We start from the raw sequence: 26,774 nt of genomic DNA, 5'->3' as shown, positions 1-26,774 counted from the left end.
TCAATGTCCCAGAAGAGAACGGCTGTTGGAGTCTCACCTCTGGTGAACTTAGAGCTTCTGGAATTGTATTGAGTGTCGATGGTTTTGGTGCTACTTCACATTCAGTACGATAAACCGCGTCAATCCCGAGGATGCCGAGCACGAGCCGCGGATTACGGAGGACGATCTTCTCGAGGGTCTCGTAGTCGATCGCCGCTTCCGTCTGCGTGGCCACGCTACTGAGGCTCCTCACGGACTCGGCGTACTCGGGAGGCGCTCCCGTTCCATGTGCATACTGATCCTCCGACAGGCACATTTCCCTACCCCAAATTTCCGGTGGATGCGACGAACTCCGTGCCATTAGGAGTTGCTCATAGGCCATTGCAGCACCCGTACCATTGGGTAAATTAGGAATGGAACGTGCTGGTGCAAAGCGGTGTGAACTCAGGTCAGCCTGGGATGTTAGGCGGGACATTGCCATCTCCTGAAGGGCCTGAATTGCATTGCGTACTTCTATACTGAGCGCCGTCACGTCCTGATGCAGGCTATCAAGACGATCATGAGATGGTCTATGGGGTTGTTCTAAGTTCAAACCTTCAAGACTATTTGATTGAGTGTTTTGCAAAGTTGGTGATTGACTTGGAACGGATCTCTGACGTTCAACACGTTCCCGCAAAGCTGCCAAGGATCTTCCCCTGTTCGATAGAAAATACAACAATTGGGAAAAACATTATACTTTTTGTATTTAATTTAACTAATAAAAGCAGTTGCGGTTTGGACATTGCAGCGTTCGGACGTGTTTGCAAGTTTCTCTCTCTCAGAGCTTTTGTTCACTTCCGAGTGATTTTTTAGCAGATTTTCTGCCTGTTTCGCACAAGTTTATTTCTTTCTTTTTCTGGTTTATTGCCGCAAACAACCGAACACTTCTAGTTAGGGGGCAAAATGAGTGCTAGTTCGGGGGGCCCTGGGCCCCCTGGGAATTTCAACATGAACAATGCTATACATCGGGGCGAGATGCCCTCATTGGGAGAGGCTGCTCGAAATAATTTCAAGGTCCTTAAACATGCCTATTTCACGCATCCGTCTGAAACGGAAAAGTATTTCGTTATCAGCGGAGAGCAGATTAGAGATCTCGACATCTTTGATATTTTTGACGGCCTCACAAAAATCTCTCCCCAAGGATTTAAAAATGTAACCCGTTTGGGCAGTGGAGATCTCCTTGTCCAAACAAAAACCGCACAACAAATTGAACAACTCAAATGCATTTCCACTTTTGGTCTGGACAATAAACCCGTTACAATTTCCGAAAACGGAGTACTTAATCAGTCCCAAGCTATTATTCGATGCAAACAATTGATGAGAATTGATACAGGAAAAATTTGTTCCCGATTGTCCGATCAAGGGGTTATTAATGTTCAGAGGCTCAAACGGAATGAAAATGGTTCATGGGTTGACACGGCAACCCATCTTCTTACATTTAAAACTCCTACATGCCCAGCAGAGATTAATGTTGCCTACCTCGTGGTTAAAACCGAAATTTTCATCCCTTCTCCCTTCAGATGTGTGATCTGCCAAAAACTAGGTCACACAAAGAAAAGGTGCAATTCTCAAAAGAACAAGCCCACCTGCGGTTTCTGCGGTGAAGATTCTCACCCAGATAAATGCACTCTTCCAGCAAAATGTGTTAATTGTCAGGGAGAACATCCGAGCTTTAGTAAGGTTTGCCCAAGATTTCAGGAAGAAAAGGAAATCAATGCAATACGTGTCACTATGAGGATACCATACAGTCTTGCCAGGGAAGAGCTCAACATCAGGAAACACGGCCCCAATTACCGGAACAGACCAGCTTCCCAACTACCTCCCAACAACAGCCAATCCTCTACCTCCTCTTCCTCCCCTTCCTATTCTCAAATGCTTCAAACCCCAAAATCCATCCCAGCCAAGAAACCATCTTCAGAAACTCATCAAATTCCAACTTATCTACCTATTCGTTCAAATGGAAGATCCCAATCAGAAATGATCGTAGAAGACTCAACAGAACCAATTACAAGTCCAGACGTTGAAATCGAATCAGTCAGTTCTCGCGAAAACCAAAACACCGTCAAATCCAAGAAACCAAAGTCCAAAATTACAAGCAACAGTTTCAAATCTAACGTTTCAAAAAAATTCCAAAAATTCCAAGAAAAATTCACAAATAAGGAATTTAAACGACAACAAAATCAAAAGACTACTCTTCAATCTACATCTCAAGTTGAAACTTCTCTTACTTCTAAAACGATTAAAACTCCCATTCATTCAAAAGACTCTTCAGTATCTACAGGAACTACTATTTCTACAGGAAATCAATTAACACATTCAGTTAGTACGCCTTTCTATGGTTTCAACCCCTCCTCCTCCCCCTCAACCCCTCGCTCTCCTCCTTCCCATCCTCCCCCTTCCTCCCCAGTCCCCGGCCCCTCCTCTGCCCCCGATCCCCCTCCTCCCGATCCCGATCCTGACCCCAAACCTCCCGACTCTCTGGTAATCTCTGACTGCTCTGACTACTCCGACACAGATTGCCGCTCATCGGATGCTGATGGAATGGATGTTTCACCCATTCCTTCCTCTCCATCACCATGAACGTTGATATAAACTCTCATAGTGACTCACTTCCTTCTCAAGTATCAAATTCGCCCTCTCATCAACAAAACTCAAGTGACATCAATTCACAACCTTTCTCCCCCTGCTCGTTTGTGCAATGGAACTGCCATGGATTTTATCCTAGAAGAGCTGAACTTGAAGTCCTGCTAGCTCAGAAGCAACCCATTGCAGTCTGCCTACAGGAGACTCATTTACGAGTCAGCCCTTTAGATAACACAAAACCTTCTATTAATGGCTACAATGCTGTTCATATTAATGAATCAGACAATCCAACAATGAGCGGAGGAGTTTCAATTCTTATTCAAAAGGGTTGGAATTACGATGTCATCCCCATCCATTTAAACTCTGAGATCGAGGCTATTGCTATCAAGCTTCACCTAGACATTCCGATAACACTAGTATCAGTTTACATTAGACCAGAACCAACTTTGGTTACTCGTCAGCACTTTCTTAATTTTATTAACCAAATCACCCCGCCCTTTATTATAATGGGCGACTTTAATGCCAGCAACCACATCTGGGGTAGTTCAAAAACTGATCGCAGAGGCCATATGCTGGAAAATGTGCTTATCAACAGCCAACTAATGCTTCTCAACGATGGTAGTTGTACTAATATATCTGTTGCACATCGGACAATGAACGCCATTGACCTAACAATAGTCGATCCTCTTATAGCAAGCAATTTTATTTGGGAAGTAGACGAGGATCCCAGAAGCAGTGATCATTTTCCAATTTTTATTACTGACATCAGTAAAAATCCCACAACTTCACCCAGTCAAAAGAAGTGGGTCGAATCAGCTGCAGACTGGTCGCTCTTTAAAAATTTAACATGTCTTGAGTTAAATACGATAGACCAATCAGTACCAGAATGTTATGAAGTTCTTAGTGAGAATATCTTAAATGCAGCTTCGCAAGCAATCCCGCAATCTAAAGGGCATAGTGGAAAGAAGAAAGTTCCATGGTGGAATCATGAACTCTCCTCTCTGGTCAAACTTAGGAAAAGGGCATGCAAAAAACTAAGAAAACACCCTACACCTCAAAACATGGACGACTATCTTTGTCTTCTTAGTGAAGTCAAAGAAAAAGTTAACTCAGCTAAAACTTCCTCGTGGCATACTTATGCGGAGAGCATAAATATGAACACGCCGGCAAAAGAAATGTGGTCAAAAATCAATGCAATCAGAGGTGTTAAATCCCCTCCTATTAGGAAAATCGACTGTTCTTTTGGTTCCTCATCTGAACCTAATGAAATGTCTAACATTTTAGCAAAAAAATTCACATATGCCTCATCTAATAATTCACTAACACCAAGCGAACAGAGGGCGAAGAAAAGGATTGAGGAACAAATTAATGCTCGTACACCCGTACTTCCTCTATGCTCTGCAATTAATTACCAATTCTCAATCGAAGAGCTAGATTTAGCTTTGTCCAAAAGCAAAGGAAAATCTTGCGGCCCCAATACCATAACGTACAGTATGCTAAGTAATCTTCACCATTCTGGGAAAATATCTCTACTTAATTTCTACAATAAAATCTGGGTGGAGCATTCCTACCCCGAGGTATGGCAACACGCAATTATTATACCAATTCCCAAAACTAAAGCAAACAGCATAGTTGATTATCGCCCGATAGCCTTGTCTAACTGTGATCTTAAGATCTTTGAAAAAATGATTAATTTTCGCCTAATCTGGGTACTTGAGCATAACAATCTTCTTCATGTTAATCAAGTCGGATTCAGAAGTTCACGATCCACTACCAATGCCCTGGGCAAACTCACGAGTGATATTCTGGAGTCACTAGACTCAAAATCACACACAACTGCAATTTTTTTCGACCTAGAAAAGGCCTACGATAGAATTTGGAAAGAGACTGTTCTGTGTCAGCTCCATAATTGGGGTCTTGATGGACACATATTGAACTTTATTAGCTGGTATCTAGACACTAGATCTGTTCGAGTCAGGGTCAACAATTCTCTCTCAGATGAATTTTTTATGGAAAATGGAGTCCCACAAGGAGGGGTTCTTTCGGTCACTCTATTTCTCATTGCCATTAACAGTGTCTTTCAATTTTTCCCTCCTGATGGCCCTAATAAAATACTAGTTTATGCTGACGACATTGTGGTTTATAACTCAACAACTGACAACGAACAGCGGTTCTTTGAACTCCAACACTGTCTCAACAGAATGACAAAATGGGCTATGGAAAAGGGGTTTAGATTTTCTCCCCATAAAACCAAAGTTCTTCATTTCTGCGGGAAATATAAATGCGAGCCACAGAACTTCGTGTTGAATGGCACATTTGTTGACAATGTTGAGGAGTACAAATACCTGGGCGTTCTTTTGGATCGCAAACTCAAATTTAATAAACATATCAGGGAAATGAAGTCAACATGCAACTCCAGACTTAATGTGATCAAATGTCTTTCAGCTACCACATGGGGCTCCCATCGGGATGCACTTATCAGAGTTCATGAGTCCACAATTCTCTCTAAAATGTTTTATGGAGCAGAGGTCTATTCTTCTTCCTCACTAGAATCATCCCTTCAAACGCTTACTTCTATTTACAATGCTGGTTACAGACTAAGCACAGGTGCTTTTCGTACCTCTCGAATTCCAAACTTGCTAGGAGAAGCTGGCGTTTCTCCTCTTTTGCATCAATGGGATTTTATTCGAAGCAAATCGTCTATTCGAATAAGCGCAGGTCCCCCTTCTCCGTGTTTTACAGAAATTATGGATGATTCATGTTCATCGAACAGATCTTTTGCTAGCAAAGGTGGCTATCTTAAAAACACCATCCTCCATAACTTAAGTATAGATAGGACTCTCCCAGAAGATTACCCACCATGGGACTTTAGAAATGACTTTGTGAACACAGATATGCTCGGGTGTGACTACAGATCTCTGTCCTCTGACGAACTAATTCAAAATTTAGAAGTCACCCTTTACAAATTTCATCCCAACTGCAAAACATATTATACGGATGGTTCTGGTCAAGGGCCTAATAAGGGGTACGCCTTTACAAATGAAAGTAATTCACTTTTCACGGCCAAATGTCACAGCTCTGTTTCCATCTTTGACCTAGAAGCAAAAGCTATAGAAAAATGTCTTTCTGTTTTGTCGGACATCAATTCATCTGACCATTATGCAATCATCACAGATTCTCTTAGTGTTCTATCAGCAGTCAAAAATTTAGGGAACAAAATAGCTTCGATCCGAAAAATCCGCTCCATGCTAATGAAAGCTAATGGGAAAATCAGATTGATCTGGGTCCCCGGGCATAAAGGGATACCTGGGAATGAGCTAGTCGATGCTATGGCCAAGGAGGCAGCATTGTCTCCATGTGTAAGCGACCCCTCTATCTCTCTTAAAAGTGCTCTAAAAGAATGCTATAACTTTTTCTCTAAAGACAGAGCTAGATGGTATAATGACCATGCTTCCGACCACATCAAAAAAATTATTTCTTTTCCTAAAACTCCAAGGGTGCCCTCATCCTTATCTCGCAAAGACTGTGTTGTCATTACACGCCTCATTATCGGACACACCCGGCTCACCGAGTCATATAGAATGGAAAGAACCCCTGCTCCCATCTGCTCTACTTGTAACAAAATTCTCACCGTGGACCACATCCTTTCAGAATGCCAAAAGTTTGAACTCAACAGATTTACCTTCTTTGGGAACAAATCCCCATACTCCTTTCTCACCTACAAAATTCTTGATACTCAAACTGTTATTAAGTTTCTGGATAAGTGTGGTCTACTCAATAGCATTTAATCACCCCTCTCTTTTTTTCTTTTGTATTTATAAATTATGAATTGTGAATTTCTTTAACTTCCTTATTCCCTTTAATTAGTCAATTGAATTATTCTTTCTGAATTATTACGGTGCGATATGAAAAAAATGTACCTAAGTGGATGAAATAAATAATAATAATAACTAATAAAAGATGAAAAGGTTTTCTCACACGTTCCAATACGGTTAAACTCCTTTGTGGGTTAATTAGTAAATTTGCAAATGAGTTTTCCCAATAAATTAATTATCAACCAAGGTGTTCAATGAATTAAATTAACTTTGTATTTAGTCAGTTAGTAAATTAATCAAGTGTAGCACGAATATCAAGTTTAATCAAATTAATTACGTAATATCGCCGTAGAATGTTAATCTAAAACTTTAACACGTGCAATGAGCTTATTCAACAGATAATTTCATAACTTCATTGCACGTGGTGTAGTCATTTATTTTATAGACTTAATGTAAACTCCATGATATAATGCTCCCTTTGGAAACTTTTATGATTCTTCAAATGTAAATCTCAACCAACAATCCTTCACAAGATGGTAAGAAAGTTGAAGAATTTTCTGCTGAATGAGAAACAAACTTGAAGGAGTTTGCTGCTCATTATTTGATTTAAGAAAATTTCCAAAGTTTTTGTTTATTCTTCGTAGACTGCTCATGCAGTTATGCAAAATAAGTTTTTTTTTCTATCAAGAATTCTTGGCAATTTTTTCCTTACCTCTGGAGGAATTTTCCATGCCGAGGACTACTGTTTGCATGGAGCGGTGATCTCGTGAGATTTGTGTGCGGTGACACGGAATGTGCATCTGAATCTGGTTGATTTTCATCGTCTTCGCTGATTGACGGGAGTGCCAGGGAGGGTCCATTGATGTCTGATTCCTGCTCAGCTTCATAGCCTTCGCGGAGATTGAACGTCAAGTCGTGCTGGATGTCATTGGCAAACTCCTGCTGGTACTCTGGATAGAGTCTGAGAACCTCAACGAGTCCACACATATGGATGCATTTGAGATCACAATATGTAAGGGCTTTAACATCACTGCTACTCTTCACAATAACATCCTGACTCTGGGCATTTGTGTTGCCACCCTGGCCATTTGAGTGGGTTGTCAAGTGGGCTGAGATGTCGCATCCCACCAAGTCTCCCTTTCCTGTTTGTGTGTCAAAGGAACAAAATCCATTAATCCCAAAAAGCTAAAGAAAAATGATCTTTTATAAAAATCCTTTCCAAAAGAGGGAAATACGTTGTGACCACTTCTCCCTCAATCTTTATCCCTTTTTCAGCACAAAATCAATGCATCGAAATACTGGACAAATACTTCTTCTCTACAGCAAAGACATTCCTTTGTGTATCTTCATTCTTTTTTCCCCCCAAATGGCCCTTTCTCTTCATTCTTGATTTATGGAGCTCCATTGCGAAAGCAATGAACTCGAAAGCAAATATCTGCTGCTTTTGGGATCGATTTATTGCATTTGAAGCTCCACAGAGAATATTGTTGAAAAATGAGTAATTTTGATTGAAGACGCGCGCTAACTTTTGCTGAATTCTGCAAATTTTATCATTTTTTTTTTTCAATAGACAAACTGTATTTGCATGGATTTAGGGCAAATGTTACAGCTTCAGTTTACGATGGAAAAAAAAATCTCTCGCAGAGAATTTTCTCCCAAGCAATAAACTGCTTCAATGGATTTCTCTTGAAATGCTCAAAAATCCCACAAACTCCCCATTCACCCATAGAACGAGAAATCCATCCGAAGAAATTTCAATTTAAAACATATGTAAGCACTTTACAGTAAAAGTCTCTTACATGGGTGCAAATATACATAACACACAATAGTCAAAGTACAAAACTATAGCTATTTGTTACTTGAAAAACTCATAAATTGTTTCAAGAAAATGCTGAAGAAATCAAAGATATTCTTCATGTGTATTCCACATTTCTCTGCCATTTATTGTGAAGAATAAAATTCACAAAATCCATGAAACTAGTTTTCTCCAAGAGAATAAAGTTTCTCAAGAGCGGGAAGGAATTTAGCTTGTAACAGGGAGAAATTTTTAATAAATGCACAATGACATGGCAATTCTTCTAAAATTAATAAAAAAAAATCCCTAGAATCCTTTGCTGAAAGAATTATGGAATAAAATTTTAACTGAAATAATTTGCAAAAAGTTTGTAGAAAATATGCTAAGACATTGAGAAAAAAAGAAAATTACTATTCGATTGTAACTCTCTATAATATTTTTGATCGTGTTATTTAAAATTGATTTTTTGCTCTTAAAAATTCTTCTCAACGGAAAGAATTTTTTCTTTCAAACCTTTATACAAACTTTTTTCAGAGTAGCTTTTTTTTAAAGAAATATTTGCCAACAATCACGAAACTGATTGAAGAAAAAGAGGGAAAAATATTCTCAAGCAATTTTCCTGTTCAATTCCCATCATTTTTCTCCAAGAAAAAAGTACATAAAAGTGAAAAATTCAGCAAAATGTCCAGCAAAAATTGCAATTCATGGTGGATTTGTTCTCCTTGAGAAAAATCCTCAATGCGAGCAGAGGAAGACGAGCAATGTACCAAGGGAAAGAAGCTGAAAAATGCATTAAAAGGGATGGAGAAGAAAAATTCTTAAAAGGAACGTCGTGGGGGATAGATGATAAAATCACTTACCAAGAATGGCCACAACCATGTTATTTTGCATAACTTCCATGGAGCCATTGCAGATGTAGTAAATGTGATTGAGGGCATCTCCCCTGTGGATGAGGTACTCCGATGGGGCACAAAAGGTTGTCTTGATGTGCAACGATAGAAGCTTCAGGCATCCCTATTGAAGAAAGATACAAAAGATTTGTATTTGCTGTATTTAAGATAAGATTCTTTTGGGTTTTTTTTGGCACTTTGTGTGACCACAAGAGGATGGGGTTCAAAATTTAAGTTTGGGAGAAGGTGTGTGATTGATTAAATGTTTCCATTTCGTTTATCAATTGATTAATTCAATCAAAAGTGAACCATCCCACATTGCCCACACCACAGACACCATGGGGCTAATGAAATCTCTTTAGGTGGCACCCACATATCAGAATACTTCCACTCCACAAATTCCCTCGAGGAGAACAGCATTGCATGAAAGCACCCCCAAACTACACTCACCCTTTGGGGAGGGTTGTGGAGAAGAAGGTCAGACGTTTGAGAGTGTGTAGAGAGGAATCTAAAATGTATGCGGGAAAATGAAACTATTTCTCATCTTGCACAGCTTAAAATCTTCAACTTTGTCCACAAACTTTGTTATTGAATTTAAGTGAATATAGATTTAGTTTAGCAAAAATGCAATTAAACTAATGGAATTCTTTTCTAATCTTTCTACAAAAGGGAAATTGAATAGAAAACTTTTTGTTGATGGAAAGTCATTAAACTCATAGAAGAATTAAGGAAACGATTTTTTTCTCTGAAATTTTTATGATTTCTTAATCAAATTCATAATTTCTTCTGTGTTAATTTAATTTTCTTTCAGTGTCTCATCCCATCGCAGGTGTGTGCACCTCATAACGAAAGAATATTTTGGAGTTGGGAAAGTCAATAAATTGACAAAACCTCTGCTCTTTTTGTCTCACACTGTAATTAAATATTTTATGTCCTTTTCACATTTTCCAATTTTACCAATTAAAACTCCACCACTCATCCCGATATTTCCGCGCATCTACATCCTGCGAAATGGTGAGTGCACAATAAAATCCAAGCCTCCGGCCATAAAACGGATATTTGATAGATTTGCACGCAAATAGATGGGATTAATTGCCACGGGAGCTATTAAATGGAAAACATCCACCAACCAGAACGGGGAGCTTTTGTATTGGTCGTTAAAGCTTTTCTGGATTTTCAAACATAGCGGTATGTATATGGAGAAAAGCAGCGTCCTTGAGGGAATTTTAGCATGAACTTTTCCACCTCAATGACTCCTTGAGGATTTCCTGCAGTAGTGAGTTGAATTGAATTCAAGAGTGGGTGGGGAAATTTATTAAGATGATGAAGCACAAAAAAACTTCCTTACCTGCGATGCAGCTTCGAAGATGGGTAGCTGAAGAATTTCACGATGGAGATGCATCGAAACGTCGCCACGGAGCTCTTCGGGGAACTCCTTGAGAATCTACGGAAGGCAAAGGAGAAAGCGCATAAAAGTCACGTTGGAATTGAATTAAATTGGCGTGGTTTAGTGGGTACAACGCGAGCTGTACAAAAGGCAAAACCTTTTGGTATACCCCTCACAGTGAGGATTATTAATTGATTATGTTTTGCCGAGTGAAAATTTATTTAACTTTCTCCATTCCACGGTGCCCACAGGGCACGTGGAAGGGTCTTCAAACGGGGGGTCGTAAAACCCACATCTTTTTAAAAAATCCCGTTTAGCGCCTTCTTAAGCGCCTTTGGTAGTATCCTTAGCAGCACTCTTTATCAAAGAGAAACGGATGCTTTTGCAGAAAATTTTTAATTCAGTGTCAATACAGTGTGGCAGCAGCAAGTTCAAAGAGCAACCCCTCTTTGAATTTCCCGCTCTAATAGGATAATTCACAAGAAATTACTTCCAAGTTTTTTTCCTTCCTCTGTGAATTGGATGTTTTGGGGGGGATAAAGAATGAGATCCTCGCCTCCTTAATCCTTTTCTATTTGCTCTCCTCATTTCCGTCCATATCCGCCCTTTATGGGTTATACTCCTCTCCAGAAACACTGAAGAAATATTTGCGCTTCTGTGATGGAGATGACACACAAAGAACCAATGTTCGGCCATACAGAAGAATTTACCATGCCCCAAGGGGAGGATTTTTTGTAGGTAGGTAATACCAGGAAAAAGTAGAAATGGTGTGAGGAATTAGGAATCAATATTGGTTATGAGAGCTTTGCGAGAATATTCTGTAGATTCGCGTGAAAGTACTTTAGCTACAAAATTCCGAATGGAAAGTATTCAGAATTAATGCTAATGAATTAAAATTTTAATGCTGCGTTGTGTAATTTATTTTTAATTTTTTATATTGCAATTTTTATGCTGCGGGACGTAACAGTGGAAACGCCATGCCATATGTGAACGGAATAACGGAAATTTTCATTAGCCATGACTTGTTTAATTACCTTATTTCCGTGATTGAGTTCCATTCAACGTTATTACCATAAATTCCAATCATTTGAGAGTTTTTCTTTTTACTAAAAAGCTCTAAAATAAATAGATTTTGATCCTTAATTAAACAGAAAATTTTTCATCTGTTTTTTAAGTACATTTGCAATTGATTTTCCTTTGACCTGGCATTATATTTCATCGCTCTCAATTAATCAATTTGATACGGAGATTATGATGTGCTGAAATTTATTATGGCACTCTAATTTATTACCCCTTTTGGAAAGATCTCAAAAAAATTAAATCCCAAAAAATGCATGGGTGGAGATTAATCTTAAAGCTCCTGAAAGCCATTCATCAATATAAAGAGCATAAAATCAAATTCTGCAACAACCATCGACAGATATTCTTTGATTGATCCTCTCTTTCCCAAGCAGTTGAACAAGAGATATTGCATTGTGTTGTGAAGTAACTTTTTACGTTATATATATGGATATCATGCGAATGGCAGTGATACATTTCGATGGAAAACTTTCTTTTCGCACAATCCAGTAAATCCACCATGTGTGTGTGCTTTTCAAGTCACCATCTAAAGCTTTCTTCTTCTTATGCCGTACATATGTATGTATTGTATGATATCCAAGAGAGAGAGTGCAGAGCATGTTCTTGTCGTCCAGAACAAAAGACTCTTTGTTGCCATCCTCCATTTTCTGCCTTTGCTGCCACCCACCGTCTAAATCTCCGTCTTTGCGACACGGAGTGGGACAATGTGATTGATCACCCTTTTCTTCTACTCTCCATCCCTCTCCCGAAATCTCTGGCGAAAGCTGCACGCACACCACGTGGACCCCAGGGTGGTGTGGGGAGAAAATTCGGATGGTTTATTGAATCAAAATTGATGTCGATTGTGGAGCTTTTTTGGGGGAAGAATTGAAATTCTCCCTGACATTGGGATTTCCTCGTACACACGCCTGTGTGTGGTCGCATTTGACCGAATTTTCACCACAAAATCCCTTTGATGTGGAAGATACAGCACGAAGCCCTTTCGTCAACACACTGAACCATTAATTAGAGGCAAGACATGGGCCTCCTTCCATGGAGGTGGTTTGAGTTTACTACACAATATCTCTCCATTCACGCACATTACATATTTTTCCTTAAGGCATCGTCTTGTGGTCTGTGTGTGTGTACCATGAGGAAAACTTGCGCAGGGAATGAGGTGGAAAATCCCTCTATGCCCAATTGTTGCTTCCTCAGCCGTGGAAAGGGATGCGGATGAAGAAACCGAGAGCCTTTTATATTATAGACGAAATACAGTGGGGTTCGATTGAACTGCTCTTTAAGGAATACTTTGAAGGATATTTGATCGTTATATATGAGTCATGCAGTTTACCGGGTACACCGTGTAAATCCTTATATTGAAAATTCTTTCCTTTGTCTTCTCGTTTCATTTTGCTGCGAGTGATTATGACGATGGGGAAACAAAAGTGTGGGAAATTCGATATTTCCTCATCAATTAGACCTTGTTAGACTTCTCTTTTTTATCTCCTTAAATTCGCCCATGAAGAAAATCCTCTCATGGGCCTTTCGTCCTCACTAGGTATAGATTAGATTAACTCAGATTTTGGCTGTTTTTTTTTCCTTTGCTTCCTCCCAATTTCTCACGGAATATTGGCAATTTTGTATTTTACTTTTTTTTTTATAAAAAAAAGATTTTTATACGTGTGTGGGCGTACTTCTCGTTTTTTGATCTTATATTGTACGTGCATCCCAGGAGGTAAAAAGGAATATAAACCCTATACAGAGGCGTTGGAAAACACCTGAAGCAATTTCCTTTTGAACACGGAAATCACATCTTTGTGGGTGCCTTCCTATATAGCTCGGAAAAGCCACAAAGGGAAATTTCCTCACACGTCGATGACACGAATTGTCCTTCATTGCAGCACATCAATCTCCCTTTGAGTAGCCCTCAGAATGAACCGGAATCCAAAAGGTGAAACTGTACGTTTTTCCCATCAGGTGAAATTGCTCTGTAGAGTGGACCCTTTGGACAGGTGGGTGTGGTGCATAATTTTCTCCCACCTCCTTCAAGTGTTCCCATTAATTGGATTGTAATCCATAAAGTGACTCCCATTTTCAGCATCCACCTCCTCTGAGCGTTTTATTAACCATAAATTGCTTTACGTGTTGCTCACTCTCCCCGTTGAGTTATGTGGCAATTTTCCATCCTCAGCAACCACCCTTTCGGCGTTGTTACATGTACGTACCTACTTATTATATGTGAAGTAGGAAAACCACTCCCCAGACGGTAGCGAGGAGAAAAAAAGAGAGACACGTTTTTGGGCACAAGACGACGTTCGGGGGCAGGAAGTGAGCTTTTCCTCTTTAAAAAAAAAAATGCTTTCGAGAAAGTTTCTCCATCACACAGACTCAATGCAGCACTGAGATGGTGTCTTTGCGATTAATCCTTCTTTAGATTATAAAGTGAAGATTTATTGGTTTTCAGCATCTTCACTTTAGCACATAAGTCTGATGAATTAGTTTGCTTTTTATAACTTCTTAATTAGATAAGGAGAAGCTTTAAGTTTAGTGAGATATATAGAAGGGAGATTGGTGTATTTTATTTTGAAACTTAATTTGTAGATAAATATGTTTTTGCAAAATTAATGTCTCTAATGAAATAATAAAAAATTGAACAATTTATTTTCCGAAATAGACTATTAAAAAATTAACACAAAAGAACTAAATTCAAAAATTCAATACTTCGTTGCAAAAAAAATAGCATAGAATAAAATATTCCCTCTATTCTAAATTTTATCCTAAATAAATATTTAAACTAGAATATCTTGTGGTCACCATGGGGAGCTTTTTAAAAAATGATTTGAAAGAAAAATCACAAATTAATACCATGGTCCAAAAATAAACTCTCTGCATCCTATCGTTGGCATTTTTCTACGTAAAATATCTAATTGACTCTGACAAAATCCACGTCTGTGTGGGAAAAAAGAACATCACCCTTAATAAATCTCCTTTACAATTTTTTTTTCTTTTTCTTCTTCCTCTTTTAGCTTTCCCACAACAGGAGAATTTTTCTCAAGTGCGTATTTTCGATATATAATCCACTTTAACAATAAATCCATTTTCTCAACACACACACACATACATATTTTACCCACACACCTGTGAAGAACGTCCAAAGAAATGAGGTCTCTTCATTTTATTTATTGTCCAAAATTCGAACGTGAGACTTTGTGACTTCCTGCTGTTCACACAATCATGAATGTCTTGTGAATGTCAGGAAATTGGACAGAGAAGATGCTCCCTCTTTGCTCTATGAAATTGGAGGAAGGGTAGTCCGAAGGTTTATGCCTTCAACACATCAAATCTTGGTCATCCACCATGGTGAGGCGGAAGGATCCCTTCGCCTGAGGTCCTTTCGCACCATACACACCCCCTCATGAATATTCCAAATTGTATGTCACACGCTAAATTCACTGACTTGTTTGCCAACCAATTGAGCGCATTGTCTATTAATAGATAAACTCTGCCTCTATGTTGTATACAGTCGAAACTAGAGCGGAAAACTAGAGCTTGAAATCACGACGCTTTATGAGTTTTTTATACCCCCATCCATCCCAAAAGCTCTGCTCTCCCCTTTAATATAATAATAAACTTATAAAGGAGGTATCTTTTGCTCACCTCATTGATGTCAATGCCGTGATTTAGAGACCAAACTGTCTGAAAATAGTCCTGCATTCGTTGTTTCAGTTCCTTTGGCATCTGCAAAAAAATACAAAAAGCCTTTAAGGTGTGCTTTAAGTTTTGGGATAAAATGAGAGGAGAGGGAAAGTTTATGACCCTTCAACTTATTTTTTTTCTGCCAATTTCTTGGGCAAATCTTAAGAAAAAATTTACTAATTTGGATGCAACATCAGGCAAAAGAAAAAGAAATTGAAATGTAAAATTAAAAAAAAATATAGCGAATTATTTTTAGATTGTGAAAATTCTGAAAAGTTTTCTTTTATACCTTTCAATGCTTCTGGAATTTGAATTTCATATAATCCAGCAACCACAATTCTCCGGAAAAACTCTCAACATAAAATATGTAGGTACAGTCTGACAATTCCACAAATACGGCTTACCTGGTGCAGTGCAATGAAATCCTTTAGGTCCCTCCACTTGCTCTGGTAGAGCGATCTCCTCGAATACATCCTTTGGATGATAGCTGTGACATTACCGAATACAACGGCGTGCATCAGGGCTGTTTTGGATGGATAGAAAATATATGTTTGTGAATGCTGGCCGGAAAAAAAAACGAAGCAAAAATATTCTGGAGAAAAATGTTTTTGGGGTTGAAAAACTCACCCCCTATCAGCATCATGATAATACTGAAGACCTTCTCGGCCGTCGTGTTGGCACTCACATTACCAAATCCCACCGATGTGAGACTCGTAAAGGTGAAGTAGAGACTTGTAACGTACACTTCCACCTGAGTGAGATTTGTCACGGGAATTTTCAGTCGCTCCGACAGTGTATGCATCCATCCTGTATGCGGGGGAAATTCCACATGTGTGAAAATCATATTTTGGGTGCATAAATATCACGCTTGAGGTGCATTTTATTGATGCTTCAGTGATTGAAAATTCTTCCACCCATATCGCTTGAGGGTGAAGCTTCAAGCTGGAAAATTTCGTCTAAGGACTTTTCAGAATTTTCCAACAAAAAGATTTTCAATTAAATTTCCAGTAATTTGTATTTTGTAAGAAGACGCGGATATATGAAATACAAATGCGCTTCTGAATTATTCTTTCACACTGTTAATTTAAATTTCTTCTAAATAACGAAGATAAGGAGTGAATGGAATTTATGTAAAGGACATCATTCATTGGACTACTCAACTACAAGCTTAGAAAGTCCGTTGAAATCATTCAATAAATTTCTTTCTTGAGATTTTCATAAATTCACAATCACAACAAATAATTTATGATGACTGTGTAAAAAATTTTGGTGTCAGTTTTGGGGTGGAGGCATGGGGAAGTAGACATAATACAACTTTGCTAAAACTTCTCTGCATCACTGCAATTTGTCTCAAAAGTTTCTTCTGCTGCTAGTTTTTGTTGCAAGAAAAGGACATCTCTTTATCACATGAGGATTTTAGCATGAAGAACGTGCCGAAGAGCTTGAAAAATGAAACTTCCATCTTGTGAAGGACGTGCCGCGGAAAATCTCGTACTTTTCATATCTTTTGTCCAACTTTTGTGAAAATAATTAATCACCACAGTGCAATTTATGCTTTTTGTGAAAATTTACATCTTCGCGCGGTGATTAATTGTACAGGCGGGGGTGGAAAATATTTCAAGAGCTCTTCCGCAGCATTATAATGGGGAAATCACATAAATTCATCACTTTCTCTATTCATCCACACACCCGAAGACAAAACGATGGCCAGATTGATTAAATCCTCACCGTCATTGTCACACATCCGCCCTCATCATGCCCTATCATCGTACAAAATGAGTTTCAATTTAATTCCATTGACATGGATTGAGTATGGATTTGAGTGTGTGGCAACAAATGTGGGGGATCATTCAAGTGTGATTGTAATTCGCTGGTAATGAGTTGAAATTACTGTCTTCCTTGTTCACCTAATCTCTTTTCCCCCACCATCCTATTCTTATGCGAATCAATTTGAGGGTATCCCGCTGGTTTTATCTCCTCCAAGTGGGTCGGCACATCCAATGAAAATTTCATGATGGAAAATGACCTTCTTTGCGGGGATTTTTATGGTTGGGTAAGTGAAGAAGATGCGCGCCATTTGGTAAACGATGATGGGGTCTAATAAAAATTATACGATGATTTCTATCGCAAAACAATTTTCTCACGTTGTCCCAAAATGCCACTGGGAAGTGAGATGACACAGCATCTCTTGAGGAAATTGTCTCCAGGGAGGCTATCTTGTGTTGGTATCTCTCATGCAATCCCCCTGAAGACATGAGGTGAGTTTACTTCATTGAAATTCATGGTCCTATGGGAAGATTTGCAAACGTTTCTGCATCAAAGTCTCAAAGTTCTTCGGTCGTTGTTATAATTCTACCCTATAAGCTATATTGGAATTTGCATCATATAGTGAAGAAACAACGAGGAATAAGTCTATTGATATTTTAGTAACTCATGAGGCTTAAATTTCACAAATAGTCTTAAGAGATATAAACAGAATTAATCCTTTCGAGTCGAAATGGTGAAACTGACAAAGGAGACATTTTCCTGTCTAAAAGACGATCAATGAAAATTTCAAACAAGGAAGATAGAGATTATTTCAGTATGACAATAGAGGGTGTATTGTGAAGCAATTGATATCCTGGATATCATTCTATAATCTTGCACAAGTCGATTTTCCGATTTGAACTTCAATTGTTCTCCCGGAATGTCCTACACACAATCAGAAATCTTTTGTCCATCCTTTAAATGCTTTAATTTGTAAGGACTGCAATAAAAATCAAAGTCGATAATACTTGCTAAATTAATTCAAACATTTTTTTGTAAGAAAATTTCATAAATCATTGAGAAACTCAAACACACAACATATCCCTCACCCTTTGACCTTTTATAGTCTTTTCACTCTTTGCATACGCCCCACATCAATATAAAAAGCCAAAAAAATGAAAAATCAAAGAAAAACCCCCAAGAAAATTCATTGATATCCAATTTCTAGAGAATAAAATTTACATTTGTTGAAATTTCTTGCATTTCCTTTTATCACTTCATCTACTACTATTTTCTTCTACTATATACTGTATACATTTCCATTGATTGTGCAGTGAGGAAAAGGCAACACTTGCATCACACTCATTGATCCCACAGGGCTTCAATACAAAAGGTACAATCTATAATGGGAGAATTTCCACGATTTCATGCAGGTAATTCAAAGGGGTATGTGTATTCCAAGAGGAGTTCGCATATGCGATGAAATAGAATCTAAAGCAATAGTGTAGAAGGGAGGAAATGGCAAAATTCCGCCTTTTCAGCCCCATTCACATTATCCTTGGTGAGGTGGGAGGATGTTCACCCATTTCATCGGTACAGCGATAATGTTAAAATGCGTATACGGGATGTAAGCTAAAATCATCGAGGGAAGCACATCACATCGTCGTCTTTATGTGGTCCCCTCATCCTACCTCTTTGCCACAGTTTCATGTCAATATCAGTTGTGATTTTGATACAATTTTGAGCTTTTCAAGTTTGTCGGAGAATAATTCACTCTCTCTCGAATGATTTGGTGATGGAAAATCCATCAAATACATCATGTTCTGCCCAATTATTGCTTCACTAATTCCCCACAATATAATAGTGACTTTTCCTTCGTTGAATTTGCTAAAGGAAGGAATTAAAATTATTTACATGGATCCAAAAGATTTTCTGTGTTGATTATATCTTTTTAGTGAGAGCTTTTTCTGAGCTTTTGATTTTTTTAACGCAATATTAAGTGAGTTTTTTTTTAAAGAAAATTTAATTATGCGTCCACTGTCGTCTTATAAATATTGCTTATAAAAATAACTACAAAAATATGAGTAAAAATTGTCTTAAGCTCTGATTTAATCTTCAATTTTTGAACCATCCTTGCTTTCATATTTACTTTTTGCCCCATCTGTCTCAACAATATCAGAGAAACTTTCCTTTCGGGCATGAGTTAATATATTAGTTGCTTTGATAGCGTACAAAGTTGAAGCCAGAAACATTAATAATGTTCGAGACAAAGGGGAAAGCTCACATGTCAAGTCGTCATAAATGACATGGACAAACTGAAATCTAATTGCTGTTTTTAGTGCAACCCTTTAACTTAAATAAATTGTTCTAGCTAAAGCTCTTATACGAAAAAAAAACAACATCCCCAAAGCTCACACTATATAGCGAGCTATCTCATTCAGCAGCACTAATGGGAATGTACCCTCACGGTGTGTAAAGTTTGCATTGCACTGAACGAAGAAAGGGGTGTGGAAATTATTCAACAAAGTACATGATGAGGGTGGTAAGAAAAAAAAACACATTAATCTCGCGAGCGTGGAATCAACACTATGCCAAGCATCTCTGCGAGTTCTTTTTGTATCTTCCATGATGGGGGTGTGTGTGTGTGTTTGTGAAGTTTCACGGACAAAATGCGGAATGGAATGCTATGGTGGATAAATTAACCCTCACCACCACTCCTTTATCAAACTCTCCTATACCCCCAACATTGCTGTAGTTGCACCAAAATGAGCATGTTGGATGGAATTTGTGGAGCACTTTGCGACAGATGAGGAAGGATGGGGCGAAGCTAATTACAACCCATTTCCCACTTCATACCACCCTGCCGCCCTAGCATCAACCCAAAACACATTTACATGTTATCCATTTTATTACTGGGACGTGCAAGAAACACGTCGTCAATTTCTGGGGCGACGGCAAGACGTGGAGGCAATTCTTGGGGGTATTAACGTACAGGGAGGGGTGTACGGTTAGGTGCTACTCCAGACGCAAAATGATAAACTTGCAAATTACCTTACAGAAGCTCCCAAATTTGTCATGAAGCCACAAGGGCTGGTGGCAGAGTAAATTTCCTCTCTCAAAAATACCCCAAAGCTCCTGAAAAGCTTTACATGAATTTCTGGTCATGTGGGAGTTTCACTAAAGTGTGGAAGAGGGTCGATTGAGGAGATGCCTCCCGTAGGATTAAATTGAGTTACGCAGAGGAAACTTTTCTCGATATTTCATTTTGGGGCAAATAAATCAAAAGTCACTTATTGGATTGAAAGAATAAGCAAAGAAAGGGCGGAATTTGGCTACTCACAAAAGCTCCCCTAGAGAGTTAATTTTAGTTTTTTTTTCTCCAAGGATTAGGGGGATGACGAATTGTTTTTAAAGGAAGCCATCTTGTTGGATTTGCTATATGGTCTTTTCTTTGTGAGTTAATATTTTAACATATTTCTGTGCGTTTAATTCAATTAAAAGGATTTTTTCTAATTTTGATTTGTCAAATTAAATGAAAATTAAGGATACAAACGTGGAGGCGCCACTGTCGTTAAAGGGGACGCCAAGAACTATTCTATCATTTAAATAAGAATTTTAGTATAGAAAATTAACGAATATTTTTCAATTGAAGCATCAATAATTTTTTTTTATCAATGAAAGAAAGAAGTTTCTTTTTAACTCACCAATATCCCAGTCAATGTCATTGTACATCCTCTCCTTCTCAGCTATGACGAACCAAATGCAAGCCAGCCAGTGTGCAACGAGGGAGAAACAGAGCATGAGAAGGGTGAGGATCATTGCTGTGTACTGTGAATAGCGATCCATTTTTTGCAGTAACCTCGCCAGCCGCAGCAACCGCGTGAGCTTCACGAGATGAATGTGAGACTCCTCACCACTGTAGAGGTCGCTTGCATAGAGATGGTCAAAGGGCAGGGCAGCCAGGAGATCCACCACGAACCACCCCTTGAGATAGTTGAGCGCTATCGCTTTCGAATCGGACACCACTTCGCCCTTTCGAGACACGTACGTCGTCCGGAAATTTAATATAATATCTACGAAAGGGTGAAAAGGGGGAAAGCAAGGGATGAAATATATAGCAGGAAATCTCCACCAGGTTGAGCTTTAAGTTTCACTATGATTGAATTTCATATATGGGGCGGTTATATGTGAGACTGGGCTATATGAGGGCGGTTATGTGGATCAACCCCCAACTCATTAAATGAGATTGCGTTGGAGGGAAATGAAAAGTTTCTTATAATGTAGAATTTTGCAAAAAAAAAGGGCGAACTTTTATATGTATTCTGTGCTTAAAAAGCAAAGTTGAGACTTTCAAGGACATTTTCTAGGGAAAGCATAATTTAGATGGATTCCTGTTGGGTTGGGTAATAAAAAAAACATTTCAATGCAAAATTCTTTTTTGTATGTCGTTCCTGGGAAATCAGGAAAAATCATGTAAATTAATGAATGAATTTTAGGAATTTAATTATTAATTTCACCAGAAAATTCATTTGAAAAAAAATCATTTTTGTATACCTCGAAGGGTAATTTTTAATTTTTTACCGGATTTCATTTTAATTTATATGCATAAGGGATAAAAATAAACCCCTTCGGCTTAAAAAAAAATGATTCCTAAAGTAGGACAACCATAATTCATAAAATCTCTTTACTTTTGCAGATTAAGATAAAATATATGACCATCCAGTATCAAAATCACTTAACAACGATAAATTTATAACTTTTTAATCCACCAAAAAGCCTTTCTTTTTTCCCATAAAAAAAGAGTTATATTGTCGTCTTAGTGAAAATTCATGGGCAATACGAGTTCCTTAGGGGGTTGTTTTGAGAGAGCTAAGAAAAAATAGCGAGAAAACATCCTCCCGTTCAGATTTATTAATTCAGCGTGAATGGCTCTTCGTTTTTTTATCCACACCGCGACTGCTTTAAAATTCAAAGAATCCACCGAAATCCCATCATCTAAAAGACACCGCGTGAATGTTTTAAAGCCATTAAAGATGGATTTTTCTTGGGTGGATTTACATCCACTCTATCGAGTTTAAATCTCTGTATTTTGCCATTCTTCGTGACTTGGGGAAGAAGTTGAGGAAATTTAATGTGACACCCCGCCGCCCCTTCCCATCATTTGGGAAATATAAAAAAGGAATTTTTTGTCCTTCCTTGTTTACAATTGCTTCCTCACACCACCACGCTTGTTCGTGAGCTTTGAATTTTAGATGACGGAAGTCATTTATCTGAATCAAGAGGCAGAAAAATTCCTTTCGAGGACAAAAAGTTCTCAACTTTGGACTTGAAGTCCCAATTTGAAGAAAAAGTTTCTGCAATAGCGGAGCTTTTTTAAGCTTTCTTTTTCTTTAGATAGAGGCACATGTTTTTTTCCACGTTGGGGAATAATGAACATTAGATTGCGAATTGCTTCTGTTGCTATTGTACATTTAAAAGTTTATTTTTGCGCGGAAGGATGTGAGTATACTCACTTACACTACTCATTTATAAATTTCTCAAGTTGATGAAAATTTCATGAAACACATGCGGAGTATTTTCAGCTTTTAGCTGTGATTCTTTCGAAGAAAAGAATAGCACAGCTTCTGTGTACCACCTAAAATGCAATGTTGTCCGATCGGGCTCAAACTTGGGATGAGCACGAATTAGGGTCCCCACATTCCAAAAAACGTATGTCAAAAAAATTTTTTTCCGGCCGTCCGTCCGTCCGGCCGTCCGGCCGGCCGTAGTTTGACGCTTAATTACAAGAGAACGGTAATAGATAGAGACTTGCGGTCAAAGGCAAAGTTAGTATATCGGCCTGATGTCGTCTGATGGTGCGGTCAAATCCACCCCCCCACCCCCCCCCCCCCCCCGTCCACCATTTTGGATAACCTCTAAATTTTGTTTTTGCTATATCTAAGCCCCTGTAATAGCGCATTGGCTGTGATTCGTGGCGCGAGTCATCCTTCCCCAGAGTTTGCACCACCAAACTTATATCAAATATCACACTTAGACTGACCTCTGAAGGAAGAATCACAGCCCGTAAGTGAAACTTACCAGTACATTCCCTTTTCTGATTAATCCATACTCTGCAGCTATCTATTAGACTTTGCATTTACATATATTTAACTTGGCCTCTGAAGGAAGAATCACAGCCCGTAAGTGAAACTTACCATGTACATTCCCTTTTCTCCTTAATCTGTACCATGTAGTTATATATTATTGAATGAATTTGATTACTATTCGATTCTGCAAATTAAGAAAGTTGAATGGACTAAATTACTTGCAAAAATTTCATTAAACTTTAAGTTTTTTCTCTTTCTTTCCAACTCTCCAATTTTCTTAATTGAAAATTAAATTTTCTCATAAATGCAGAGACATGGTTTAACGTGCTATGCTCTCCATTGTTGCTTGTCCCGCACACTGCTGTGAAGGAACATCTGGATTGAATTACCCAACATTCCCATGGTTGATGAAGAAATGACGAAAGGACTCATGCAGGGTGGGAGGATGGAGAAATGCTGTGGGGATGGTTTAACTTACCTACAATAAAAAGAGCTTCCACTACAACATCTGAGGGCATTGTCATGCGATCCGTCTTGACAAAGGCAGCATTGTATGGCACCGCGACGGCAACATAGAACGTTGCCACGAGAATCAACCAGTCCCAGCATCCCTTAAACATCCCATAGTGCGACAGGATGAAGCGAGACTTCTTCACTGCTTGAGTCTTGTACTCCGGCAGGGGGGCATCAGTCGAGTGCAGCAAGTTCTGTGGTGAAAGTGGCCATACAGAGAGAGAGAAAACGTGAATCTGATGTGAAATGCAGTGATAAGGTTTTATGTTTCGAACACTACTGACCCCAAGTTGGGGGCTAAATAGATTAAGAATCTAGTTTTTATGTCTTAAAATTTTTCTTTGATAGAATAAGGGATAGAACTGGAATTTTCCTCAGTAGCTTTGCACCATTTTTATGTCCTGTACAAGAAGGAGATTTTTGCTTAAATGAATTCCTTAAAAAAATTATAGGTAGTCTAGTTTATGTAGATAAAAGTTGAAAATAGATTAAGCATATTTCTAAAAGTTTTTTTTGTACAAAAGATTTTTAAGAAATTTAATATTTTTGATATATTTTTTTAAAACAGTTTGTGTACTGGTTTGAATTTTAAAATCTAAAATTTTAAATTGGGTTTTTTGTGTAATTTTTCAAAACCTTAAACTCCCTTCAAGAATTAAAGCTGAAGTGCTTTGGCTTGATTTGCTTCAAAAAAGAAAAAAATAATAAACAAATAAAAATTCATAAATCTAAAAAAAGACAAATAATCTATTTAAAAAATTAGAAAATAAAACTCTCACAGTTCTATGAGTGAGAGATAGGTGTTAAGCTTTGAAAAAGTTAACTTTTCACAAACTTATTTTCACATGGTAAAATTTTCATAGTTTTCTAAATAAACCAAAAATATGAATTTTTTTTTTTACAGTAGGTCCAGTAGGTACCTAGAGACTTTGGTTTTAGTGGATATTCTAAAAAAAAATATTTTACATTTTTTTCCTTTAAAAGTACCTTTGTGGGCAAGGGTGCCTGCAAGAGAAATTCTCTGTAAATTTTCTAAATCTCTTTCAACATTTTTTTTGAAAAAGAAAACTGTGTCTTTGTTTTTTTTTCAACTCTGATATCCTATCTGTTGGTGTTTTCCCAGCAATTGCATGAGAAGAATGTTTGTGGTGTGTTAATCAGGAAACTTTGTTGCCACCCTCCGTCAACAGGACAGTGTTTGTCGATTAAATTGAAAATTATCACGAGTCATGCTATTCCCCCACATTCCCCCCTAAATAGCTATGCATGTCCTGGAAGTATTCTCAGGCCGTAAGGGGTGAAACCCACTCAAAGTTTGGTGGAGGACTGATTCAATGAGGGTTTGGGGGAGGGGGTGGCTGTGTGATTGGGGGTGTATGTAGTAAAAGGAGAAAATTCAAATATTGACACTCACATTGTTCAATTTCAGTTTAGTCTTGGCTTTCTCCGGCTTGTAGTGGCCAGAGAGCTGGTAGAGAACTGCACGTGATCGCCTCCGGCCCATGTTGACCCCACTTGGGACATCAAAGTCACCCGCCTCACCACCAACGTCTGGAAGTAAGGAGGAGTCAGCTGATGATCTAAATCGAGCACCCAATAAGGCAGCTGCAAAGGATAAAATTGTCCAATTTCATGACCAACACCCATCAAAGATTAACCACTTTAAGCATTTCACTTAATCAACCACCCGAAACCCCATCATTGTCTCAGGGGGGATGGCGATGCGACCGGTGGTGGGATGCGTGGAAAAGCTTCCAGTTTTTCGGGAGCTTTCCACTCCTACCCCCGACATATAGCAGCAATTTCCTGTCTCGAGTGGCCAGACAGAAAATTGCTTCACGTGACTAAAATAAATTCAAAATACTCCCACACTCTCCACCAATAACCATTATTGAGAAAATAAAAATAATTTATAAAATTTTTCTGAGAACCATGTGTGTAAAATACCTGACAATGAGATACCACTGTCATAGCCAGGTACTACGATTCAGACTTATGAGGGTGGGTCCGTCCGTCCGACCCCATGGCCCACGAGTAACTGAGCCAACCGTACTACGGTGGTTGGGAGAGAGAGTCACCTTAAGACGCCCGCCAACCCCACACACATAAGCCAATCTGTCCTATACCATGACAGTTAGTACCAGCGGTACTACATTCGGCCATTCCTGACTTTTGTGACGTCCTCGGCACAAGCTAGGAAAAGCAAGACAGATTGACCGAATTTTCCCGTGATCTTCGACCAGTATACTTCGCAATGAATGCGATAACAACTGCGGTCCTGTGTATAGAGTACAAGTCTGTATTAGACAACAACTCTATTCACAAACTGAAGATCATATCAAATTGTTCCTAATGGAACCGTACCTGGTAGCCCAAGTACACAAGGGTTCTGTTTGATTTAGTACGCCAGTGCACTGACACAAAATCATCACACCCATGAACCTACAGAAGGTTCTTTCAACACAGCTTTCGCCATGTTACTTGTTTCTCATGGAACATATGTCTAGACTTAGCTTACCCAGTTCCAGGAACCGTAAGCTCGTTCCATAGAGACTAGTGTCTCCGAGAAACCATTCGCCGTATGACTAACTGGATTGATGTTAATCAATACGACATTTCAGGTTTTCAACGTAACAGGCCCACCATGCAAGCATGATGCCTCTCCGCGAAAACCTCGTCATGCTTTATCTACACCAGTATCATTTACTCACAGACTCATGATTTGTCTCTCTATACCATCCGATCAACGAAGACTCATGAATGTTGTCTTTAGTATTAACTGGTTGCATGACCTGAATGTTTTGTCTAGCTTACAATGCGTCCATTGATCGCCCAGACCTACATTCCTATTCATCCATTCTACCATATCTATTGAGTCGTCAGGTTGATACCTTGCCTCATAATCATAATGGTTCTATGGATGCTTGAAGAGCCAGTTTATCACAGTATTTCTACTGATCACATAAACATAGTGAATTGCTCTTCCATGTGCACAAATGCACCTTTCTCTTCTCCTGATACCTCACTATGCGAACCATAACCTCAGAGAACTTTCTTTCGCCCAGGTATCTAATGCTTCAGTAAACCTGATCAGAAGAGAAACGCTACTTCGACACACTACCTCTTATCCGTGCACTATACTGCAAGCTATACTTCTACGCTTCAGTAAAGCAATTATTTATGTAC

The 26,774-nt window shown here is 38.6% G+C and overlaps 2 protein-coding genes across 4 annotated transcripts in view; both read right to left on the bottom strand.

Annotated features, from left to right (window-relative positions):
- LOC129793173 (uncharacterized) overlaps nucleotides 1–26,774 on the bottom strand; it is a 1,136,769-nt gene that overhangs the window by 845,090 nt on the left and 264,905 nt on the right. The gene's annotated exons all lie outside the window — the stretch shown is intronic.
- Nucleotides 1–26,774, bottom strand: part of LOC129793155 (potassium voltage-gated channel subfamily H member 8) — a 59,321-nt gene that overhangs the window by 1,381 nt on the left and 31,166 nt on the right. For 2 of the 3 annotated variants that reach the window (XM_055832877.1, XM_055832875.1), the window contains 10 exons: nucleotides 25,003–25,193; nucleotides 23,554–23,782; nucleotides 20,694–21,062; nucleotides 15,871–16,050; nucleotides 15,648–15,766; nucleotides 15,205–15,285; nucleotides 10,450–10,545; nucleotides 9,072–9,225; nucleotides 7,129–7,558; nucleotides 38–674 (listed from right to left, as the gene is read on the bottom strand). In XM_055832877.1, the coding sequence (XP_055688852.1) occupies nucleotides 38–674; nucleotides 7,129–7,558; nucleotides 9,072–9,225; nucleotides 10,450–10,545; nucleotides 15,205–15,285; nucleotides 15,648–15,766; nucleotides 15,871–16,050; nucleotides 20,694–21,062; nucleotides 23,554–23,782; nucleotides 25,003–25,193 (2,486 nt within the window). The remainder of the gene's footprint in view (nucleotides 1–37; nucleotides 675–7,128; nucleotides 7,559–9,071; nucleotides 9,226–10,449; nucleotides 10,546–15,204; nucleotides 15,286–15,647; nucleotides 15,767–15,870; nucleotides 16,051–20,693; nucleotides 21,063–23,553; nucleotides 23,783–25,002; nucleotides 25,194–26,774) is intronic. The other variant, XM_055832876.1, reaches the window with a different exon arrangement.

This window comes from Lutzomyia longipalpis, chromosome 3 (genome assembly GCF_024334085.1).
Source record: "Lutzomyia longipalpis isolate SR_M1_2022 chromosome 3, ASM2433408v1".
Taxonomy (NCBI): Eukaryota; Metazoa; Arthropoda; class Insecta; order Diptera; family Psychodidae; genus Lutzomyia; species Lutzomyia longipalpis.
Note: the sequence above shows the minus strand (reverse complement) of the source record. Positions and strands in the feature narration are given on the sequence as shown.